At 41.2% G+C, this 18,549-nt stretch overlaps 1 protein-coding gene across 1 annotated transcript in view; it reads right to left on the bottom strand.

The window, feature by feature from the left end:
• CLASP1 (cytoplasmic linker associated protein 1) overlaps window positions 1-18,549 on the bottom strand; it is a 276,810-nt gene that overhangs the window by 62,798 nt on the left and 195,463 nt on the right. Inside the window, 3 exon segments of the mRNA XM_018061634.1 lie at window positions 1,500-1,744; window positions 4,865-4,968; window positions 12,979-13,086. Of these exon segments, the coding sequence (XP_017917123.1) occupies window positions 1,500-1,744; window positions 4,865-4,968; window positions 12,979-13,086 (457 nt within the window).

Here is an 18,549-nt window from a genome sequence, read left to right as displayed (position 1 = left end):
AACAATCTCAGAGTGTGATCACATAAGTTTACACACATGCACATATGGCAAAGCCAGACGCCAAATCCTGCTCACTTCATTTCCACACGCGATAGATGAAAGGTAGTCGGATCAATTCAGAAAAGCATGTGCAGCGGGGTCAGACAGACCTGGATTTTAGTCTCAGTTCTGTTTTAGTCAAAGTACTGTGATATCTTTATACCCATTTCAGTACAACAAACCGCTGCTAACTATCTACCTGCTACAGCGTCTGGGTCAAGCACACACTCACTTCACATCAGTGCCCCGGTGACACTTTTTACCCTGAACTGCACTACCGAACCCTGTCTGTTCTTCAAAGTTTGATCAGAAAGTGTTATCTTCTTCCCCATACCATCCCCTCTCACATCCAGTGGTCCTTTTAACATCGCTACCAGTGAAATCCAGACCAGACCAATGTTAATTGACAGATTCCTAGAGCTTATTCAATGGATAGCTGGAGAACACAAGGAACCAAGAAACTGGGGCCACCAGAATTAACAGATTATTGGAGAATAAGGACATTTCATTGTCTTTGTTTTCTGACAGATCACTAGACCACCAGAGGTGACCTACACTTTAGCGGGAACATGCATGCACAGAATGGAATGAATAAAGGGGGGCAGGGAGTTTAGGTGGCAGGAAGGAGTATGGCAGGGGTCACACTGACTACAGACGGCCACACTTGAAGCCCAGTGACTCGTCAGTCCATGCTCACAGAGTTTTGCAGAGCCATCCATGAACGGAAACACGTGACCAGTCTCACAGCATTGCTTAAAAACTTATCGAAGGAATATAACAGACTATACTTCAAATATCTCTGTAACCATGAGATTCACCCTGCAATCAATAACATATCAGTACTGTCATGGTTTTATAAGAAGTATTTCTTTTTAGATATAAAATAATGGTGTGTTAGCGGTACCTTAGATCTGATGAAATATGTTATAAACGTGTTTTTGGTATATGTAACACATGCCTATTTTAGAAAATTTATGAAATACAAATAAGGAACAAAAACAAAAGCAAAAATTATCAATTCTAGAGATAATGCTGTACTACTTTGGAGTTCTCCATTTGAGTGTCTTTACTCTGCAAATCTATAAAAACATATTTACGTATACATATGCACATGAAAACATTTTAGACTGAGACTGGCATCATTTTATCCATGCCTCTGAAGTGTAAACAAACTGTACTAACTTCAGGGTTGTTTTTATGTTTTACCTAAACCACAAACTGTTCTGAGTCTTCTCAAAACACCTACTAGACAAATCTGAGCCATGGTGAACCAAATGTTTCCTAGACCTAATAAGCTATGGAATGTCTGCCCAATATTTAAGTTCTCTGGAAGGCATAGAGCACATCTGAGCCATCCGGGCCTCTCTTGGGCCTGCCCCATTGATGACCATACATCCGTGTCAGGCCCCCATGCGTGTAACATGGGGCTCAATCTGAAGGAACCTGGCCTCCCACCCTACCTCAGCGTTCTCTGGCTCTTCAGCAGGTTCTGCAGACCCAGCAGCCCTTCCTTCCTCTCAGCCCAGTTGGAGCTGGCACAGTGGTTGAGCACCTCAGCCACATCCTCAGTCTGGCGCAGGTAGTGGGGGATACCCCCATTCCGGGAGCCGTACGAGCGCTCCGAGCACACGCTGGAGGCGTCGCTGTTGGCGTCGTCATCAGAATACATCCCGTAGGGCTCATATCTCCTCCTCACAGGCTTCTTCTGCCAGATTCAAGGAGGGGTTGGGGAAGAAATGGAAAGGCAACGTGAGTCTCACCACACAACATCAACAACGAAGAGTTAAATGTAGACACACACACACACAGGCACACACACACACAGGGGCACATGCACCCACACCTTCCCTTTGCTTACAGATTAGGGAAACGGAACCAGAACAGCAGACTTCTGGTAGGCAGAGCGAGTAGTAAGCAGAGCACCCACAGCAGAGGAAGGAGCATGATCTTTAGTGCGGTGTTTGGCCCTCTCAGTAACATGGACCCGCCATGTGACTTCAGAAAGCCTCCTAACCTTTCCCTGAGATAATGCTGATCACCCTTCTCACAGGCTTGTTGTCAGGATTAAGTGGAATTAGATGCTAAACAGCCTAGCTCAGCATTTGACACACTGAGTCTGTGAGCCCACCACCCTTCCCCAACCAAAAGCAACCTGTCTTGAGCATGGTCTGTGAGTAATTTGTTTGAAAATTCATGCTCCCTTAAGAACATCTGACACTGCAATGTCAGTGGTGTAGTGTCCTATATAAAAGGATTCTCAAAAGATCTATGCCATTTTTATTAATGACTTACAGTTTTACAACACTAATAGGCCTCCTTAGACTAGAATACCCACTTCATTCATGTCTCTTACCCTGAATATAAAACTATTAAGTTAAATCCCCAAATTATATAGCAAGAACAATATAAAACAGATAAACTTTAATTTCTCTAAGAGGAAAACAAGTAGCTACGGGCTTAAACTGCACCAATGTAACTTCCTAGCAATGTGGCTTGTACACACATCACAACTTACCTGGGACAGCTCTGCCTTCCACCTACTGTCCCCACATAATTATTAATGGCACCCTCCCTCACACTCAAAAGTATCCTTGTTAGGATGATAATTATACGGCCATCTCACTTATACATGAACTAGATTCCTAAAATACGAAAAATGCTGAATGTATCCACTCATGAAATAATAACAACGTAAGAGACAAAACCTAGGTTAGTAAAATGAAACACTAGTAGGATAACGGGCAGAACTTGATGTTGGAAAACAATGCTCAAACACGCGTGAGACATGACCAGTTCTATCACTAGCAAAAGCACCACTAGTTTCCACAAAATCACAGTTCAGAACAGAACTTCTACACTAGGCTACGTTTTTGTTGCTTTACCATCTCCTAAAGGAAATATACTCACAACAGAAAAAAAAAAGTTATAAAACAAAAGTTAAAGCACTGGTACCTTGCTCCTGGAGTCTCCTAACAGCTGTAGGCAGGAAAATATTGAAGGATGGGGAAAAAGCATAGAGAATTATGTCAGAAGCATATGTGGGGATTGTTCTTGCAACAAAAGTGTACAGCAAAACATATATTAGCAAACTAAAAATACAGGTTAGCAAGCAATTCATATCAAGCAAATAACAAAGAATGCTTTCACAATGGCATTTCCTAACCCTCTTGCACGTGTTATGAGACCTTCCAGTATCTCCTCTATAATTCTTTGCTGAAACTCTCCCCACACCACTGAGGCACAGCCCAAATGTTGCTATTAACTCTGTCGTCTGCTCCTAGGAAAGCTTCTGTCCCGGGACTTCCTTTCTGCGAGGCAGGGACTGAGTACCATCCTGGCGCTATCTTCTGAAGCAGGTCATGGGGAGAGACCAAGAGGTCTGGACAAAACGTCATAAGGGCAGTGGGAGTGTAAGGAGAGCCAGAACTCAGAGAAAAGCCCAAGTCAGGCAAAGCCCAGACTCTTGAGTCCTGCTCTGCCTCCTGGCACTTTGTGCAGTGTTCCTGGGGCAGATCTTTAAGGAACAAGGAGACACGGCCCTCCCCCCTTCCCCCACCCCAACTAAAGTGCTGTCTCACCAAGGGCTTTGCACATCCATCACTTCTCACCCCACTGGTTCCCACTTCTTAAAGTCCCGGAATAGGTAAGAAACAAATTCTAAATGCTGCAACTTGGAAGGAAAACTGCTTCATAAACTCTCCAACTTGGGGCTCTTGAAGTCCTACTTGAAGCAATTATCCTGAACTCCAGTACCTGCCAGGAAGAGTCCTTCCACACCCAAGGCTGATGAACAGACCTGGCGGGGCAGCCCTTGTCAGGAAAACACTTAGGAGACTGGAAGACTGCTTGCTCACAGATGTCTGTCAGAGAAACCTGGCTGAGCAGGAATAAACGAGGGAGGGCCAGGAGGGATGAGAGGTAGGATCCCTGAAGCCACACACTATAAAGTTTTGATCAAATGAAAACAGGGCTGGATTTTAAACCTCAGGGTCTGAAAGCAGGGTATTATAATGCTTTTCTCTTGAAACAGTACAAGTAAGACCAGAGATCAGACAGTTCTTTAAAGCATGCCTATTTTAAATGCTGAGCACATAAACCAGAAAAAACAAGAGGCTGTGTTACTACCAGCTGAAATGCATCTTTATAAGGCAAATTGACCACAAGCTGATTCTACTGAGGAACTTTTTTCTAGAAGCATACATTTAAGGAACGCTAATCACTTTATATTGCTTTTTAAAATATTACATTATAACAATGCAAGAAAAAACATACTCCACTAGTGTTTCATATCCTCAAAGAGTTCATCTTAAAATCTGGGAAAGTTTCTGTAAATAATGACTTAAGGACTCATTCAAACAAATAAAATCATACGGAACAACAGGGGTAGTAATGGAATAAATGCAAGAGTTTCAAACCACAAAGACCTACTAATATACAATGATGTGCTTAGGCTATGCCATCAAAGCCCTGAAAGCAACAGAAGCAAAAGAAGGGGCCAAAAGGAAATGCTGAAAAAAAATGGATAAAAAAAGAAAAGAAACCCAATGACATCAGAGAAGCCTGATGTCATCCAACCTCCATGTTACTGAAGAGCAGAGAAGATACTCTTGACGTTAACGTGGCTCAAAAGGCCAGTTTTCACTTACGTACAGAGTTAAAAGTTTAAGAAGAAAGGAATAATAATCTAAATTTACCCAATATTTACACAATCTCAAAGAGTATCAAAGAAGACTTAGTGACCTGATTTGGAGGCTACTTCCTGTGAAGACAGAGAAAAATGTAGGTCAGTAATTCAAAGAGACTCCACACACATTGGGCCTCTTACCAAAGCATCAGCGACAGCAGCTTCCAGATCTGTACTGGTGCTCAGAACCCGCATGGCATTCACAGAACCAGGAATTCTCCCTGCCTGGCCGAGCCCAAAGCGGTCTAGGTAAAAAACAAAAGCAAAAATATATGTCATTCAAATGTTTTCATTTCTTTGCAATGGCCTTTGCCTCATCCCATACTGGACAGAAACACTGAAAAATCTCTGGCCAGTTTTTACTGCAGTTGGCTTGTAGTTTCAACTACACTTGACTTGTTTACCAGTGGCAGAGGTTACAATGTTCACATTTAATATGACTGCATCCTGACAATTGAAATGGTTCTTTAATGATATATTATTTTGGAATAATATATCCAAATATATATCCAAATAATATATCCAAATATATATCTCAGGCCTATATCTGAGATATAGGCCTGGAGAGGGGAACTAATAGAAGGGAACTGGGCCATGAGTTGAGCCTTTTCATCTATTTAGCATTCTCTCTAGTGGCAAAAGAAGCCCTGATATTTGGTCAAACTAATTAGAAAGCTCTATGGTCTGATAAATGAGTTCTAATGCAATATGTAATAAACAGATAAAATTTGAATCCAATGTATTACACTGATATCTGTGCAAATTTTCATTACTGTCACTACTGTTTGTTATTAAGGCCAATTAATTTTAGACATCTGTTCATCATAATGCCTGTGTCACCAAAGGTTATTTAAAAATCAATATATTAAAATTTTTTAATCTTCACCACAAAAAGCTAGCATCTTCACAGCAAAACATTAATCATTCAGATAATATAAATTTTTCCAAAGTCCCTCAAAGGATTTTTAAATGATAATCTTTGTATGTGTGAACAAAATGGACAAAATGCAAAAAATTTTCCAATTTTAGTGGCTCAAACAACTCTTATAAGCTGATTAACGACCATGGACAATAAAGACCTTTTCTTTGGCTGTTCCATGAGGCTTGCAGGATCTTAGTTCCCTGACCAGAGACGGAATCCGCGCCTCTGGCAGTGAAAGCACTTGATCCTAAAAGGCTAGCTTTTAGAAGTCCCTTTACATGAACTGTCCAGCCTTCCTTCAGAAAGGCTGAGATTAAAGGCAGGAGAAAGTCAGTGTAAATCACGCTGGGAAGGGCATCCACTGGCAAAGGGTTTTTCACTTCAGGACAGGGCTTTATTTGGACAGGTTACTCGAAACTCACTGCCCTTGTGAGTCCCTGCTGCTCACCGCTGTGGCAGCTCAAGACAAAGCAATCCAGTAAATGATTCTTATTTGAAATGTTAAGATTAAAAACACTTTAACAAATAAGACACTGTTTGGACAAGGAAAATCTCTGTATTTGCCATTTTCTAATAATGGAGGCATTTGGTGGAGGGGAGAGAGACAGAAAGCTAAAGTCTGTCTTACATAATTGATCTTTCATATAAAACGATATATTTAAAATTTGGATAGGTAAACAAGACATCACCTACAACCTGGTGAACTTTAAAAGTTTATTTAGCTTTTAAAAATTGTCAGTTTTGAAACATATCTTCCACTGCCACAGAATGGGGGAAAAATTTAACTACTAATCAAAAGTTACACAATTATGAATTTTTATAGAGAAACAAAAATTGCATGTTATACTATCCCCTTTTTTAATGCAGTTGTTGATTATACTGAATTTCATCATTATGTGTATGTTTAAAAGGTGATATACTATATAAAATCAATAATATCTCTCTATATAATATAAATGATCAGTTCAAATATGAAACAATTAGAAATTTGAGATTTATGATGCACAGTTTTATAAATGATCATTGTTCAAGTCTTTCTCTTTTTTCATTAAAAAAGGGTAGATAGTAAGGGATTTATGAGTAACAGAATGAAAGTAATCCAGTTATAAGCCATTTAGAAATTACCCAGCATAAACTTAAATAAAACATAATCTTAAAAAAAAAAAATAGATCTCATGCCAGCAAATCTTGCTCCAGGGATAAGAGTGATTCTTCAGACACAAAATTAAAACTGTAAGAACAAAGCAATTATTCTGTGCTTCTCAGATGTGTATAGCTTCACCACACATGGTGACTGCAGATATTTATCATAGATAATTGAATTTCAAATCTTAAGGGGAAATGTTTGGAGTGAAGAAAATTTATAAGCCTTTTGTTTTCACCAGGCCCAAATCTGCTCTATGTTCTCTCTGGTACCATTCAGTTTCCAAGAGATGGATTCATATACTGTGCCCTCTGCCTGGCCCATAAGCTTTAGGGGAATGTCCTAATCAAAGAACACAAAATAAAATCATAGGTGGTTCATTTAGAGAAAAAAACAGAGACACTAACTCAGTAAACTGGTCACAGTTGTCATCATCAACAGTCAGATTTAAGAGATGATGCCTCGTACTCGGTTGATAAAACTGTAGTCATGAGGGATTATTAGTTTATCAAAATGATGCCAGTTAAATCTGGCAGATTGAGCATTACTGTTTGCTTACTTTCTGCCCTAATGGCCAACCAGGGCATTTGGGTATTGTTAAAATGGGGCTAAGGCAGTGTTTCGGGTCTGCAGGCTGCAAAGGCTACCTTTGGCCTGACTTGATTATCGTCATAATGACTTGTTTTTCCATAAAAGTTTCAGGGCAATCTACTTCCTTCAATCCATGTGAAATGGAGTATGCTATAATTGAACATCTGGTCACTAAATAGTACCTCCAAGTAATGAAAATTGTACAGGAATAACTAGCATTCATAGACACCACTTTATTGGGAGCAAAGACTGAGAGATGAAAGCCTCTGTTGGATGAGGTCCATACCCCAGTTCTCCTGGGGACACTCAGGACACCTATCTGGGGCTCCTGCTTTCCCACAGGAGGGACTGAAAGCAAGGGCGGAAGTGCTTCCCCATCCTTCTGTTTTAACATAAATATGAACACTAGATAAATGATGTTGTCCGACAAGCTACAAAGCATCTATAGCCTATTAACAGAACCATAAACATTCAACAACTTAAAAAAAATAGAAGCACACTGAGGGGGGAAAATATATGAGGTGCATCCATGCCAACTGCTAGCGAATAAGATGGGAACACATGTTGCAATGAGCGTGAGACAGGCATGCATGAACACGTGTTCACCTGACTGCCCCACAGAGTCAGCCGTGGCGAGAGCACTAGTGGACCTGGAATGACGTCGAGAGGCTGCAGGTAAAAGGAACGGCAACACCCACAGGGTTAACACACGAGAACCTCAGACAGCAGCGGCCACAGGCCGGAGGGCACGAGGGCTGCTCCCCACACAGCCGTGCTTCCTCGTGAAAAGAGATGGTGTTGGAGATGAATGGACAGCGAGCGCCGATCCCCGGCCTGTGCACCCAGCGGCCCACACCTCAGGTGCACATCCGTGACAGGAGCCACTAAGGCCACCGTGGACTGTGCACAGGAAGGACGTCAGGGGCCACACCGGAGGGGCAGCAGCAGCATGGGTTATACCTCTCATCGGTATGCAATGCACACGCAACCATGCACCATATACAGAAGCAGAGAAGTTCACAATGTTCTCTCAACAGAAACAGCATGAAGTCACAGGAAGGGGGCTTTTATATAGAAAATGGAGAGACAACAAGCTCCTACTGTACAGCATAGGGAACTAGGTTCAATAAACCATCATGGAAAAGAATATGAACAAAAGAATGTATATAAATGTATAACTGAGTCACTCTGCTGGATAGCAGTAATTAACACAGCCCCGTAAATCAACTATACATCTTTAAAAAACAATAAAATACTTTATGCTTCACAGAACAAAAATTGATTGATTTATAAAAGGGGGGGGTCAATAACTATAATTCCATTTTCCCGAGTCAACATGTTTGTTGTTCTGTTGCACAAATATCCTATTTATTAATTACCTCATTGTTTAACTGTTGGAAAGTTAGCTGCAGTAAGTTTAACAGCCTTTCTTGGAGACGCAGCTCAGGACTCTGGTTGTGAGCACCAGTTCTGTGACACATGGAGGGTGGGAGAGGGCAAGGTCCCAGTCAGATCACAGCTAGTTGTATGGGCCTCGGGCAAAGTACTACACCTCTCTGTGTCTTAGTTCTCACCTGTAAAATGGGGCTAACAGTGGTACCCTCCTCTTGGGAGTTAAGAGAATTAAGAGCGCTTATACATCAAACACTTGAAACAGTGCCAGGCACAGAATAAACCGTGGCAGCAACAGAAGCACAGTGCTGGTGGTCACAGCTATGGTCAAGCATAAACTCTGCACTTAGATGTTAAACATTATTTTACTAGCAAGTACTCATAATAATCACATCAATACATCAATCTGAGAATATATATACCAAACTCCAGACTCGTGTGCAGGGAACGACTTTTAGAAATAATTATGAAATACAGGCTTGGGTCCAAACCTGAATTTACTGACTGGAGTACCACACAACATAAGGCTTTTTCTTACCTCAGGGGGGAAAAAAAAGTAACATGCTTCTAATCATTACTCGGAAAGAACACAGTGACTGCAATACAGGAAGTTCACAGGTTTCCCAGAGTGACATTAAGCCGTGCTGCCTTTCACCTGCATAACCAGAGCCCAGAAACCTCAAATGCTAACACACAGTTACTCATGGAATGGTAAAGCCTCAAACTCTTCAATATAACTATTTATTTAAGCTCACGTCACTTTATGAAACATGCGTATCTGCAGGATAAGAGATACTAAACAGCAAAGGTCACCTGGTCAGTGAGGATAAATTTTTATCAGCATGCATAAGAAAAAGAAAATCCCTAATTTCTCAAGATGCACAAAAATAAGTCAGCAAGCTCTAGAACAGATATTACAAAATAATCACTTTCCTTAAATAAGGAGACTGACAAAATATTGTGTAAGACTGAAACAAATTACTCATTTCTTAAACAAGCACAATGGTATCATATCCTGATGGTTTAAACTGGAAACAGTGTTTAAGCAACACCTGATCTGAAGGTTTCTTATGAAGCTGTCCTTTGGTTCTGTTTCAACAGAATATTCTATGCAAATATGTCATGTAATGAGTTCTTTGTCACGTGCTCAAGTGAACATCCCACAATGGAATCCAAGTGGACCCACTTACGTAAAAGCCTCATTGACAGCAGAGTCCTAGAGCTCTTAATCTTCCCAAAAGTTGTTACCGTAACCATTTAAATATATATTAATATGTTTATTATATTAAATATATATTAATATGTATAAATGGTCCAAAACAAGTTTTTAAGAAAAATACAGGATGTCCTAATGGTCCAGTGGTTAAGAATTCACCTCCAATGCAGGTGACACAGGTTTGATCCCCAGTCCAGGAAGATTTCACATGCCACAGGGGCCCACGTGCAGTAACTACTGAGCCTACACTCCACAGCCCATGCTCTGCAACAAGAGAAGCCACTGCAATGAGAAGCCCGTGCACCACAACTAGAGAGTAACCAGCCTGCACAGCCACAAAGACCCAGCACAGCCAAAGACTGCAAGAGAAAAACCACCCTACAAACTTAAACCCAATGTGCAGTCACCAAAACAGTTACTTCTGTTCCTTTTCTTTTAAAAAGTGAAGGTTGGCTACATAAGTTGATTCAAACGGGCACTAATACAAAATCTCACTAATTTATAAAGGGGGTACAAAATGAATATTACAGTGAATGAGAATAAGAAGGAAACATCACACCCTCTAAAGGGCACAGGAGGTTCTCTAAGGGGCAGCAATCTCTGGGGTTTGCACATGAATTCTCAGGCATTCTGGTCAAGCCTGGAAACACGGCCAAGCAGGGTGCTTTCTCCATACCTGGGCCTGGGGAGGCCTCAGAAAGCATTCAGCTCACTTTGGAGGAACAAGAGAAAGACGCCTCAGATGAGGTGGAGGAACAGCCAAGCTCTGAAGTCAGAACTGTGTGATCTGGGGAAGGTGGACTCTTCTCCCAGTCTCGGTTGTGTCATTTGTAAAAGAGGGGCGATGATACCTGTCCCAGAGGCTGAACAGGACCCACAAGGGTTATGTGCCCACTGACTGCTCAGAATGGTGCAGGGACATATAAGCACTGCTGCTGTTCTGAGCTGGACAGAAATTTTATAAACAGATTTAAATTCCCCCGCTCCAAAAAAGGCACAGTCTAAAACTTGAGGTGAAAGGATGTTAACTCCTGCCCTGACCACACAGAAGACCATGCTGGTGGCTAGAGATTATCCGAGAGAGAAGCACCCGCAGCCACATCTCCAGCTGCGGCAGCAGCAGTGACACAGACCACAACCCGGGCTGTCCTGAGTGGAAACTGGGAGCTGGGCCCTCAGCTCCTCAGAGTCCAGCGAGGACCTCAAGAGCCCAGCACGTCTCGCCTGGGCCACAGAGCACATGCTAGGGTCACAAAGGCTGCTTCCATGGGCAGTAACAAACACAGCAATGTCCGAGTGAAATAAAAACACTGGACTGCCTCTAAGAGACAAAATGACCAATGAACAGACTGCAGTGTTCAAATCTAAGTTAGTTGGAAGGCCAAATCATGAACAAGGATGCATACACAGCCATAATTTGAAAGGAAAAATAACCAGCTCTTACAGAAAAATATCATCATTGTTACCTCTGATTTTTTTGAGGATTCTGATCTAACACTTCAGACTGCTGTGCAAGAGCTGGGAGGTTCCAGGTAATTTGTGCCCCTCTCAGGCCCTTGTGCTCAGCAAGTAGGACACTCACACAGGTATCTCCTCACCAAGTCTGGTGGACTGTCTAGAGGGCCCTGCATCTGTTTTCCTGCTCTTTCTGAGAACTCCACAAAGGACAGTGTTCACGAAGAAATAGATTGAGATTTTAATTTTTGATTTGGGGGAAAAAAAAGATCCGGAGAAGTGTATGGTATCAGGAGGAGACAGGGGAAAATATTAAGACCTAATGCTTTTGCTCCACCATCCATCTTCCACAGTGACATTTTTATATTTGAAAGACCTGCCTCATACTTGGAGTCAAAATAACAGACTGTTGAAGCTCACAGCTCCAGATAATAACTTAAGGCCTAGGCCCAAGCACTGTAAGATGATTTCTACCTTACCTGCCATGCTTATCATGACAAAATAGACAACGCACAGCACGAAATATGCCAAACGACTAGAACACAACCATGAAGAACACAAAACATTTCTTTTCTGTGAAAATATGTGTTGACAGTGCAAAGTGAAAAGGTATATGTCCATTTTAGAGAAAGGCAGGGTTATTAAAACCAAATAGAAAAAGTAAATTCAATATCTATAAAGGATACATGTTTCTCTTTTTATCTTGTTTTTCCTGAATACTAGAAATTGTTAAAATACAAATTCTGGCTATAAGAAAAACTGAATGGGGGTGTGTCAGACAACTCCAACTGGCACCCAACTGGTGATCAGAAGTAAGTACTTATAATGTACCATGGCCAGCAAATAATGTGATTTTTTTTTGTCCTCAGGTGGCAGTGGGTCACAAACATTAAAGAGCCTGTGGAGCCCAGGAAAAAGGAAAATTTCTTAATAATTAACAGTGAACATCGAGGTGTGCTATACATACACCTTGTCAGTTTATCCAAAAGCAATTTGTAGACTGCTCTAAAGAAAGTTTTGAAAGGACTCATTCAACAGAAGGACAGCTGATATTCATGCTGCTTTTCTGATTAACGTTCCTACCCCCAAAGTGAACACGTTTACCTTTCTAAATGTTATCATGATTTTACTTTTTGTCCTTCTTTGAAGTGACTCACACATGGACTGATCCCTTGTAAGATGAAAAACAAGTTGTAGAAATTCAACGACTGCGGATATGCCCTGAATTCACTCAAGTCTGAAGCACAGTGATCTCTGGCTGAGCTTCACCTCGCACTGGCAATGACCTCACAGGGGGGCTTACCCAGAAGCCAGCGGTCCCAAGTGACAACAGTACAGAGTGAGGTGGTGCTTTTTCCCTCTGATAAATAAAAACTGGGAAAGCCAAAATCTGAGCATGCAGAGGGGTACAAGGAAGGGTGGCTCAGGAAGAGGATGGAGAGCAGAGGCTCACGGGACGGTGGTGGAGGGACAGAGGCTGGTGGTTGGGCCTGGCGGGGTGGGGCGCTCGGGGTGCCCGGCCGGCGGGTACTCACCGAGCGGCGCGAAGCCCCGAGCAGGGCTCGTATCCCGGCTGCTCTCACGGCTGGCATCGCGGCTGCACCCCTGACTCGTGCTGGGTCGAGGGATACGGCTGCTCCGTGCTAGCGTGCAGCATGAGGGGTTTCAGAGAAGGGGAACAAGTTTAATGAAGACAGAGAAACTCACACACGGTCAGTCACATTCCGTTTGCACGATCACGACATGGCCCATGTCTGGCCCTGCTTGGGCCTCACTGACAACAATAGGAGGGGTATAGGCAAAACTCAACTTGCTCACTGCCTCACAAAACTGTGAACTGCAGCAGGAAGGTGAAAGAGCACCTAAAGGTGAGAAAGGCAAAGAAAGTTCTCCAAAGAGCAAACTGGTATTAGAAAATACAACGTCAAAAAGTCTTCCAGAGATGATCAGTTTTTATGGCTTTAACTTCTCCACAAGAGGATAATAAAAGGCCATAGTCATTTTCATATGCAATGGGTCCTCAGGAAGACAATTTAATTTGGATTAAAAACCAGAATAAAGGCTCTGGTCACTGAGCTTCATGAACTTACCTAATTAAGAGGGTTCACTGCTCCCAGCCTGGCCGTCTTTACAAACAGAAGTCACAAGGACTGACCCAGCTACAGAACCTGCCTACTTCAAACCAGTGTGTAGATGCTGCAAACATAATTGCTAAACCAACAGACATAAAGAATCGGGTCCAATAACCTTTATTCAGTAGCCTTGACATTAATTCCTGCTTTTTCTATGGGAAGCCAGAAAGATCTGCCTGTCATCCCTCCCCAAGTGCCTCCACTCACCCAGCCTCACATCTAAGTCTACAGCAAGTGGCCTGATACCTTCAATACTCATGCTGAAGATCAGCCACTGGCTTGAACAGAACTAATTACCTTCTCATGTCATAGGATGCTGACAAGACAGAATCCTATGAAGCCTAAGGGCTAATATAACTTGGCCATAAACCTCAGAAAAGATCATGGTGCCCTTATTTTTCCATTCACTTTGAGAAAACAGGAATGCAGTACTGGAAAACTACTCAGAAACGACTCTGCAAACTGAGAGCGTGTAGCCACTTCCATGATAGCTGATGGGAACAATAGACACTTCCGTCTTAAGAGGAACTACTAATTCTGGACTAGACAGAAATGACTTTGTCAGAAACGTAAGAAAAAAATAACCTTGATTCACTGATGTGAAAATAGCCATGTTTACTACATTACAATGAGCATAGCCTACGACTTTAGAGAAAAGGTAGATTTATGGCCAAACTATAACAAGAATGTCTTACAAACCAGAGTCATAAAACTGCCTGACTTGGAAGAATGTGGAAGTGAAAAGCCAAACCAACTTCCTATTGTGGTCTCTACTCAGTGCCAGAGGTGAATTAGACCCTAAAGGTACCTAAGTGATGTCCAAAAGCTTGGGCCTGTGCTGGTGAGCAAGGCAAGGTCAAGTGCAGGATGCAAGCTGAGCTGTCAGTCAAAACAGGGCTTCATTTGGGATTCACCAGTCTTCCTTGGTGGCTTAGTCAGTAAAGAGTCTGCCCACAATGCGGGAGACCCAGGTTCAATTCCTGGGTCGGGAAGATCCCCTGGAGAAGGAAATGGCAACCCACTCTAGTATTCTTGCCTGGAGAATTCCATGGACAGAGGAGCCTGCAGGGCTACAGTCCATGGGGTCACAAAGAGTCAGACACGACTGAGTACTAAAACTTTCACTTTCAGGAATTCCTAAACTTGTCTTTATTTTGCTATAGTGATGTGGAAGCCCTGGGTTTTCACTCAAAGCAGCACTAACGACTGAATCAGCAATTTCTGATAACATTCTGAACAACTTCTACAATAACAGCCAAGGCAACAGGTGCTAAATGTTTAATTTAGCACCTTAAAAAACTGGAGAGTATCTATTGACCCCTTCGATAAATGACAAGTTGCTTAAAACCTGCAAGACATATTGCTTATCCTTAGGGGACCAATCCCACTTCCAATGCATAAATGCCCCCTCCAGCTCCATGCTAACTCAATGATCCAGCTACTCAGCCTCTCTGGGCCTCCACCTCTGCTTAGGAAGGTGAGAGAGAGAAAAGATTCCCCACCATTTAAATGAAAAGGGTACCGTGAACATAATGTAGGTACTTCTGCATTTCTTGCTGAAAGGCATATGTGAAACTGTAGTCCTATTCCACTGCCTACTCCAACACAATCAAAAAGTAGGAAGAGCAGTTCTGATGGTTTTTCACATATGTGCATGCTCAATTAATCATTTTCTTCTAGTTTTTGTCTGATCACATCTGAATTTTTACACAGCTCTCACACCCTTAACATGTATACTATAGCAACGGGGTATTTCTGCTCTCCCTGCGGGCTGAGCTTGCTTTGTGAAGACAGTGAAGAGCATGAGAAGGAATAAGCAGACATGATCTGAAATAACAGCAACCACAATTCCTAACAAGGTTTTCTGTCCTGGTGTTTGACCCAGAGAAAGGTCTTTCACCCATTTGTGCTGACTGGCTCCTTTAACATATGGCAATAGTAGTATGGAAAAAAAGAACGCTGCTTACAATTCTGTTCATGACTTTGTGCCAAGCTTCATGAAAGTACACTTAGTGATGAAACCAACAGTTCAAATATTGGATAATTAAACACAAGAGGAAAAAAAATTCCACTTGTAAACCATTTCCAAAGACTAATCTACAAGGAGGATTTAAAATAAGTATATAAAATTTTTCAGGCTATAATTAATTAGGTGGTCAAAGCTAAAACACAATATTCTGCATCACTCTTGTCTTTTCATTGAGTGCCCACACTGAACATTCTACATAAGAATCTGTTATGGCAAAGGGGTGACAGAAGGGGAAGAGACAATAAAAACACATGTGCTGCCTGAACTTTCTAAAAGCACCATTCTTACGGAGTCAAGTCCTGTGCTTACAAGGAATGCTGAGAAGCCTGGAAAAAACCATCTGACTAGTTTTTATTTCTTGAGCGACACTCTATTTTTATAATGTTTCAAGGGAAACCCTGACTCTTGTCTTTCAAGGTACTATCCTATAAGAACTCCTATCAAAAGCAGAAGTACCAGAAGAATAACAAAAACTAACAAAACGAAGGACATGAAACATCTCTCTAGTCTAGACATTTTCATGTTCTGGTCTTGCACACAGTAGTCTAATCTAACAGCTAAAGCTGACTATTAATTTTAATTTTTTCAAAATATATTTAACCAGGAAGTCTGAGAACACTTTACACATATATCCATGGAACACTTGGGGCAGAGGGTCCAATGTTTTATAGACTTTTCAATAGATGAGTTGGACAAAGAAGGGAACCAAAGGCAAACTTCCAAAATGTAACTGCTATAGATATCAGCTATTCATATGACTTTATCATAAGTAGAATAAAACAACTTATACATACACTCATCTATCTCATTAGTTTATGAAGTAATAGACGTCAAGAAGGAAAAACATGGCAGGGTTTGCCTCTTAAGTTAACCAACAGGAATTACATTCTATTTTGCTTAAGAAACCTTAAATGCTAAAGTAGAAGATTTCTGACATTTTCATCACATATAAGAAAATTTAGTTAAAAAATATTATTTCAAACAAAAAAGCATAGATGAATCAATATAATTTGCAGACAACTAGAATCAATTCTCAATGCAAATTCCAAGCCTAGTTTAGCTATGATTAAAACTATTAACTGGTTTGAGGATTACAGAAAGTATTCTTAAAAGATATTCCTAACTTTTTTTGGAGTATTTATATTTAAAGTTGCTATATAATGAGTCAAATGTTTATAGACACAAAGCATATACCCAGTATATATTAAATGAGAGAAGAAGCATACACTCTATTACAGAAATATGCTAATATGACACTCTATAAAATAGAATTTTTAAGTAGTAACAGAGGAAGAAGTGGAGATATACTTTACTTATACATATTTTTATAATCTGTGCATATATATTCTCACAATGTGCAAATATTTACCTAAAATATCTTCTTTAACCAGAATTGCATATATGACCTCAAAACTCCACCCAGAACTAATCCTCTTAATGAGCACCAAGGAAACAACTTTCTTCAAAATAATGTTTCAGATCAGAACTGTCTGGAAGGCAACAGGCTCCTATTTAGTTCTTTGTGACGGATGATGTTCCAAAGGACTTCTTTTACAGGCTTATGAAATGCTATCTTTTCAACCACCTACAATACACAGTGCACAATCCACAGCGAAGACCACAGACTACCAGGTCCTAGAGTCAGGTTAGATCATCAAGGTTGGATTATTTCCCAATTTCAAGAAGGCAGTAAAAACGGCATCTTTAGTAAATATAAAGGTAAAATCTCCCCCAAAAAATAATTTTTAAAAGTATGAAACAAATCTGGGTTGCCAAGAAACATTCTATAATCTTAAAAAATTAATTATGGAAAAAGGACAGCTGAAACTTCACACCTAGATTTGAAATCAAATGTATTTCCCAAGCAAAACCAGAACTAAATACACCTATTTTATAGCAACAAATCTGAAATTTAGAAATTCCAGTCATGGTATTTTCTCTGGTTGTAGCCCCATTACTAGAGCCAAATAGCTGTTCAGCTCAAGGACCATGTGATGTAATGCCCACAGAAAGTCAGCATTGCATAGATTTAACAAAACCACGGCTTGATCACATTTCTTATTTGTTTCAGAAATGTTGGTTAAACCAAATCCTATTGATGCTACTTCATAAATAACTGCTCCTGCCTTCCTGAAGCTCAGGCAGCCCTCAAGGACATTTGTGAGCTGGACCCTACCAGTTGTCCTGCCCCCATCTCCCACCTACCCTGTCAAACTTCCTCAGCTACCGTCAGAGGACCCACCAGAGGTCCCAGGGTATACTATGCTCCCTCTCGTCTGACCGCTTCTGCACAGGCTCCTCTCTACCCGAGGATACCATTCTCCGCATCTCCCCGCCATACCTATCCCCACCTTATACCTCATCGAAACACAGCTTTCTCTGGGAAGCCTGCCTTGGAAGGAAATCTGGGAGGAGTGGGGCAGACGAGGGCCCTAGGACATTCCTGTTCTATGGCCCAAAGCACCCGCCAGAATATCTGTCAAACGGTCTCACATTTTTGCCTCTAAGACCACAAGTTCTTTGAAGTCACAAGTTGAATCTATTACATTTCTCTTCTAATTAAAAGGTCTCATAATGTTCCCAATACATCATAGTAAACATTCATGTAAAAGTTGTCGATAAGATAAATGAATAAAGGAGACGGATAAGCCAACAGGACTAAAGAATACAGTGCTCTGATTTCACATTAGTAGGTTTTCACTCTTAGAAAGGAGATGAAAATATGAGTCTGAACACAGATTTTTCACAAAATGTTACGAAAGACTTCTAACTTTTTTATTACGAAGGTAGCATACAAGTTAGCTGTTAATAGAGTAAGAGGCTGTTGAGCTGCTGAGAGTCATTCATACACACCCTATTCTACACACTATTACAAAGAAACTAAATACTCCAACACAAAAGAGTTTTCCTCTTTTTGATGTTTATGTTTGAACAATATTATGGCG

Source organism: Capra hircus, chromosome 2 (genome assembly GCF_001704415.2).
Source record: "Capra hircus breed San Clemente chromosome 2, ASM170441v1, whole genome shotgun sequence".
Lineage (NCBI taxonomy): Eukaryota > Metazoa > Chordata > Mammalia > Artiodactyla > Bovidae > Capra > Capra hircus.
Note: the sequence above shows the minus strand (reverse complement) of the source record. Positions and strands in the feature narration are given on the sequence as shown.